Below are 6,950 nucleotides of genomic sequence, written 5' to 3'. Positions count from 1 at the left end.
TAGGTCAACCTCCCAGGCCCAGGGAACAATGGACAGTGGATCTTGAGGGGTGAAGGAGTATAATAGAAGATTCTAGAATAGCCAGTGAGGTTATAATGGGACATCCTGAATCCAGTCTCTCCTCACTAGCCAAAGGATTCTGGAGAGAGTATTGTACATATGCCAAGCTCTGGAATCTGACACATGCCAGCCCCGTCCCAGCCCTGACACTGGTCATGTAACTTTGGGAAAGAGGTTAGGTTTAACCTCTCTAAAACTTCATCTCCCCATCTATATGTTAGGCATAGTGCAAGTATTTAACTCTGATATTATCCTGGAGACTGAAAGAGGTAATATCTGAAAAACAATTGGCCCAGTGCCAAATAAATGCTCACTAAGCAGTGGATATTCTTGTCAGTGATCAAATCTCCATCTTACATAACTTACAATGCAGCCACACAATTGGGAAGTGTGGATTGAACCACAAGCAAGGAAGGTATAATACAGCTTTCAAATCCATAGAATTTGCCTAAGTAATAGTTTGTATCACAAGGTCTACAATTTCCTATATGAAGCTCTAAGAGCATTTCATGGCAAATCTGTACCACCCAGCTGAGATGAGACCAAACTGGAAAAAAATCTTAGTGGCTGCATTGTAAGTTATGTAAGCTGTAATAATCAAGTGGTTGTTGGTTTAAGCCATTGAATGTTGGGGCAGAATGTTGCACAGCAGTAACTAAGCGAATCAATGCCTTGTAAACTAATGATGGCAACTTGGAAGGCAATACTCCAAGTGTTTTTTTACATGATCTCATTGTAATGCCTGCTTCTGTTGAGTGAATGACCCAGGTCATAACATTTTAGGTAATTCGTATCTGGCTGGTCTCGGCCCTATAGAGTCATCATACACAGTGCAATAACCAGGATCAGAATGTCAGAACCTTCTCCACTCCCCACCTCTCCCCATCCCCACAAGAACTCACATTGTAGCAACCTGTAGATCTCCTTTTTATTAGTTTATTTATTGAAACTGTAAAATACAATAAGTTATACATATAGAATTAGACAAAAAATTGACAAGACTTCATTGGCTATGGGCCATAGCTCTCGCCTAGGTGTTTTCCAAATGTTTTTAAGTATAACAAAATAATGACTATCTCCATACAAAATCGCAGGGTGGGTCCCAGCTTCGGTCAGTGATAATCATTATGGTCTCATTGATTTTAATTCCATATATAGGCCAAAGCTTATCAAAGTAAACTTTTCTGGGATTTGTCTCCAAATAAGTAAACTTTTCTGGGATTTGTCTCCAAATAAGTAAATGACTAGCTTCCTAAAAATGGTAGGTTGAGAGTCAATGAAATATGGTCTGATGCTTGCTGGACCTCTGGCCCCAGAATCCCAACAGTGTAAAACAAGGGACACCCGTATCCCCAGGGCCAGAGAATAGCCACGCCTGCTCCTTCACTAAAAATATTGTTCTAAGGAAGCTACAAGATATTATCCTGGAACAGCATGTTCATCACATGTGACATTTGCAATATAATTAAGGGAGAGATTCTCATCACCCTTATCACAAAGTAGAGGAAAGGGGCACCATAGGATTTCAAGAAGAATTAAAAATGGTAATTAAGTTTTGCTGTGGCATATTTAGCTTGCAGGATATACCAAATAGGTTCTGACAAACGATAGCAAACAGACATAGTAAATGATGATATTAAATATTCAGGACCTAATTATGATCCTATCACAGTATATTCTACATTCACTGGTGGGAAATTGCTTATTGGCTTGAAACATATGACTAATTTCTTCCCCCAAAGCATTTGCTCAGCCATGTGACTTATAATTTTTAAAAACATTGCTTTATAAGTGAGAGGCTGGTTTTAATTCAATAATAACTACAGTCAGACTCGTTCTTAGGGAGCTCAGCAGTGCCATCCGAGCTAACTGCCTGGTGTGACCATTACCCTGGCTCCCAAGCTCTTGGCAGTTGCAGGTGTCATAGGAGAATTTGCCAAGAGCCATGCCAGTTTATTAACTCTATTTGTGAATGTACGCCAAGCGATTACAGTTACTGTGAAAACTCCAAACCTGAGTTTTTCTGCTTTGACCCCTATTTTGCTTGGTGGCTCACACTGTATTCATTTCTATGTAGCATCTCAAAGGCCTGGCATTTCCTATAGCTCCACTTTCTTTTCGTTTGCCCAAACCTTAACTTTTCCTGTGATTATAGTATCACAGATGAACCTCCTATTCGAAGAAGACAAATTGAGGCCTAGGGAGGGAGAAGAAAATGACCCAAGTTGGCACAACTAGTACCAGGTTCCTGGACTCCAAGCACAGGCTCTCCCTGCACAGGGGGCTCCACTTCCCCTGACTGGCTCAGAAGGCTACAGTCTAAAACTCTTACATCATGTGGCTCATCCACAAGTCTCAAACACTCTTGGCAATCTAGAACTATGTGCATGGCTGAGCTTTTAGGAAGTCATCATTTCCCTTTCTAAGCAGAGTTGACCACTCATTTCTCTTTGAAGCAAAAACAGCCTGACACATAATTTAAATAGCTAGGGTCCTTTGAGTACTGCTGCTTCCAAAGGGTCAAATATGACTGAGAATGAGAGTGGAAGGCAATTCACGTATAATAAAAAACGACTGGGTTCCCAGGCCCAAGGCTCACACAGTACATGAAATTGACTACTGCACAGGTCTACTTGATTGGACAAATGCATGCCTTGCATATCAGTGACAGAAAGCAGGCTACAGTGTGAGCTCTTCCGTTAATGACTAGAAGAGTTGCAGGAATATGAACGACCTCAAGAACAGGCAAAGTTATCCTCATGAAGCCACATGCACTAAACCAGAAACAATACATGGAGTTGGGTGTCCGAATTTTGTAGCCATTTTACTAAACTTTCGAGCTGCTTTCTTCATGAGGATGCCCCCTTCATTACCTCAGTGGGAAGCCATCTCCCACTCTCAGAACGTTTATTGCATTTTCTTAGACTCCCCTCATTCAGATTGATTGATGACTTCTAGCAAAGTGGTTTGTGGATATGTCTTCTGTCTCTCGCTGGGCTGTAAACTTCTTAAACAAGACTCAGATTCTTCACCTCTGTCATCCCCACATTGTTTGGTTCATTTGAGGACCCAACAATGTTCCTGAATGAGTTAATGACGAGTGGGCTGGCTATATGAATACGTATTCATTCCATCTGGGGAGGTGCAGGTGGGTAGCTAGGAGTATCTTAGCTGTAATCTTTTGTCTTTAGTTAGATTGGAAGATAGGCCTCATTTCCCCTTGTTCCTTGGAACAGCCTAAGGTATACCCTGGTGACGTAGCAGAAAAAAGCCATGATTCTTGGCAGTCTGTTGGCACCACTCACAGCTCCAGCGCCCTCATTAGATCCTTGGTGCATCCCAAGAAGGACAGCCCACAGGCATGCTCTTCAGGATGTATTAGGTAGCTGGGAGGCAGACGGCACGACCCCAGCCCATTCCAGTATGTCTGCACACAAGGACTCCACAGCATCCAGCCGCTCGATTTGTACCAGTTTTGTGAGCAACTCTGGAATGCTGTAGCCCGCTGTGCTGATGCGGTCAAAGAGTTGCATGCCATCTGTCATGCCCCCAATCTCATCCCTCTTTAGTCCAAAGCTCTCAGCTAGGTGGCGCCAGGTTTTCACAACGGCCTTTTCAGAGTTGTACGTGGAGCTGAGCATTCGGCTCATCTTCTCAAGGCAATCAAATGGCAGCTCCGTGGGGCTGAGACCTGTGAGATGAAGGGCCACAGTCAGACACTGCAAATGGCAGCCAACAGAAGCTGAACATCATTAAAATTATTTTTAAAACCTTTTAAAAAAAATTGTAAAATAATGAACAATTACATGGCAGCAAATTTGACATCTGGAAGAATGGATAAATTCCTAGAAACACTCTTCCAAGACTGAATCAAGGAGAAACAGAAAATCTGAACAGACCAATTACTATTAACGAAATTGAATCAGTAATCAAAAAACTCCCCACAAACAAAAGTCGTAGATCAGTAGGATTCACAGGTGAGTTTTACCAAACATTCAAAGAAGAATCAATATCTCCCCTTCTCATACTATTCCAAAAAATTCGAGAGGATAAAAGGCTTCCAACCACATTCTATGAGGCCACTATTACTCTGATTCCAAAGCCAAAGACATTCCAAAAAAAAAAATTATAGGCCAATATCCCTAATGAACATAGATGCAAAAGTCCTCAACAAAATATTAGCAAACCGAATTCAGTACTACATTTATAAAAATCATACATTGTGATCAGGGATTTATTCCTGGGGTGCAAGTTTGGTTCAATATCTGCAAGTCAATTAACATGATACACCACATAAACAAAACGAAGGATAGGGCTTCCCACCATTGTCCTGGTCTCTGCAACCACGCCCATGCCGTGCCTACCACCATTTCTGAGCTGCCACACCCACTGTTGCCGCTGGCGATGCAGGAGTGGGCAACCCAGCCACAGCCCCGTAGGGAGCTGCAGTATCTGGGGCAGATGGAGCACATCCTCCGTTGTGGCTTCCAGAAGGATGACAGCACCAGCACCGGCACCCTGTTGGCGTTCAGCATGCAGGTGTGCTACTTCCTAAGAGATGAATTTCCTCTGCTGACAACCAAATGTGTATTCCGGAAGGGTGTTTTGGAGGAATTTGTCACAGGATCTATAAATGCTAAAGAACTGTTGCCGAAGGAGTGAGAATCTGGGATGCGAACACGTCCCGCAATTTCCTGGGATTCTCCAGCAGAACAGAAGGGTATTTAGGCCCAGTTTATGGCTTTCAGTGGAAGTCTTTGGGGGCAGAAGACAAAGATATGTATTCAGATTACTCAGGTCAAGGAGCAGACCAACTGCACAAGGTGACACACAATCAAAACCAACCCTGATGACAGAAGAATCATCCTGTGTTCTTGGAATCCAAAAGATTTTCCTTGCATGGCCCTACCTCTGTGTCATACCCTTTGCCAGCTCTATGTGGTGAACAGTGAGCTGTCCTGCCAGCTGTACAAGAGGTCAGCAGACATGGGCCTAGGTGTGCCCTTCAACGTTGCCAAATAGTCCCTGCTCCTACATGATTGCACACATCACAGCCTGAAGCCAGGTGACTTTTTACTCTCTTTGACATAGGCACACATTTTTCTGAATCACACTGAACTGCTGAAAATGCAGCTTTGTCGAGAACCAAGGCCTTTCCCAAAGCTCCAAATCCTTTGAAAAGTTGACAATCAATGACTTTAAGGCTGAAGACTTTCAGATTGAAGGGTATAATCCTCATTGAACTATTAAAATATCAATGATCATTTGGAGTGCTTTTAAAGAAGTTGTTTGAAGGATACTGTCAGTTTTTAGGGGTTAGATTGGATGCTCAGGTAAAAGTTCTTTTTGCTCTAAAGGAAGAAGGAACGAGGTCAAAAATCTGTTGGTGACCTATCAGTTATTATTTATTAACTCTTCAAATTTTTTGTTTTTCAATTGGAGTTGACATTCAATATTGTTCTCTGTCGGTTTCAGGGGGTTAGCCATTTGCACGATTTGCAAAGTGGTCCCCCGATTGGTCTGGTGCTCACCTGGCACTGTGCACAATTCTTGCAATATTGCTGACTGTATTTCCCATGCTGTACTTCACATCCCTGTGACTATTTTGTATTCTGTAGCCTCTTAAAGAGCTTTCTAAAGCACCTCCCTTTCAACCACCTATGTCTCTTCATTGGCTTCAATCTTGTAAACACAACTTGTTGGTTTCTCTTTGAGGGACTTCAGCTTTACTTCCTCAGTGAGTCCTTTTCAGAGGTGGCCTTTTCTGTCCTGAAAGCTTTTCTCTCTAGTCACTTTCCCCCAGATTTCTTTCCTCCCAGGTGAAGTTGTCCCAACCTTCTCATGATGACAACACAAGCCCAGACATTGGAAGGCTATTCTGAATTGATCCTGCCTTTAAGCCTCTGCAAGCGGCATGGAGTTGATCAGTCCTGGATGCCCTGATGAGGACCCCACAAAATCAGAGTTTGCGAAGTTGGCTCCAGACTCTGCCTGGTGGGCTTTACTTTTTCATTTTTAGTAAAAACATATTACTCTCCTAAATTTATTTTCTTTTAGCCTGGCATTCAATGCCCAGAATAACCTGACATTGGACAAATTTTCTAGCCCTGTGACCCACTAACTCTTCTCCTTCATTATGAATCTTAAGGTCAGTATGCTTGGGATCTTCATGCCTCTTCACATTTTGGTTCTTTTTATTAAAAATTTTTCATCTATTTATGTATTGATTGGTTGAGGTATACCTCAGTTCTTCTGCTTACCCTTTTCCACCTGTTCATTCCACAAATGTCATCACTTGCAAGGAGTCTTCCCTGATTTTCCTGATTAGCACTAGCCATTCTTTCTGGGCTCCAAGGCTCTTTTTATGGAAGTGATTACCCCTTTCCCAGGTGTTGCGTGCATGCTCATCTATCCCACCAGGTTCTTGGAGCCTTCTCCTGTGGACAGGGGCTGTACTATGTTTGTGTGTCTCTAGCATGAAAAAGCCTGGCACACCCGCCATCTTGATGACTATTAATTAACTCTTAAGGCTGTTGCCATTGGCAAATATAATTATGCTAGTTCTCTTAACAATAAAAGGCTTTGAGTTTAGTTAACTCTCTGAGAATGTATAAAAATACTGAGATTATGAATAAAGTCAGAGAGTAACATTTATATATACTCTTTAATAAAAACATGTACATGCATTTCAATCCCACATTTTTATGAAGGTTAGTGAATTTCAAGAATTATATAAGCTATTACTCAAATTTGAATGAGCTGAATAACATCAGTCATAATGATAATGTATAGTTGGTGTGGTTATAAACATTTAAAGTTATATTTGTTTTATATACTGCTATAATAAGGAAGTATTCTACATTTTAAAAAATGAAGGATAAAAATCATAC

At 41.8% G+C, this 6,950-nt stretch overlaps 2 protein-coding genes and 1 pseudogene across 9 annotated transcripts in view; 2 read left to right on the top strand and 1 right to left on the bottom strand.

The window, feature by feature from the left end:
* The window catches only part of CCDC138 (coiled-coil domain containing 138), a 165,210-nt gene that overhangs the window by 93,513 nt on the left and 64,747 nt on the right, over nt 1-6,950 (top strand). The window lies entirely within an intron of this gene.
* EDAR (ectodysplasin A receptor) overlaps nt 983-6,950 on the bottom strand; it is a 97,981-nt gene continuing 92,013 nt past the window's right edge. For 4 of the 5 annotated variants that reach the window (XM_025048487.1, XM_025048486.1, XM_006914246.3 and 1 more), the window contains exon 13: nt 983-3,751. In XM_025048487.1, coding sequence (XP_024904255.1) covers nt 3,429-3,751 — 323 coding nt within the window. In that variant the 3' untranslated portion in view covers nt 983-3,428. The remainder of the gene's footprint in view (nt 3,752-6,950) is intronic. The other variant, XR_003046997.1, reaches the window with a different exon arrangement.
* LOC102896795 lies at nt 3,882-5,120 on the top strand (annotated as a pseudogene).

Source organism: Pteropus alecto, unplaced genomic scaffold (genome assembly GCF_000325575.1).
Source record: "Pteropus alecto unplaced genomic scaffold, ASM32557v1 scaffold55, whole genome shotgun sequence".
NCBI lineage: Eukaryota > Metazoa > Chordata > Mammalia > Chiroptera > Pteropodidae > Pteropus > Pteropus alecto.
Note: the sequence above shows the minus strand (reverse complement) of the source record. Positions and strands in the feature narration are given on the sequence as shown.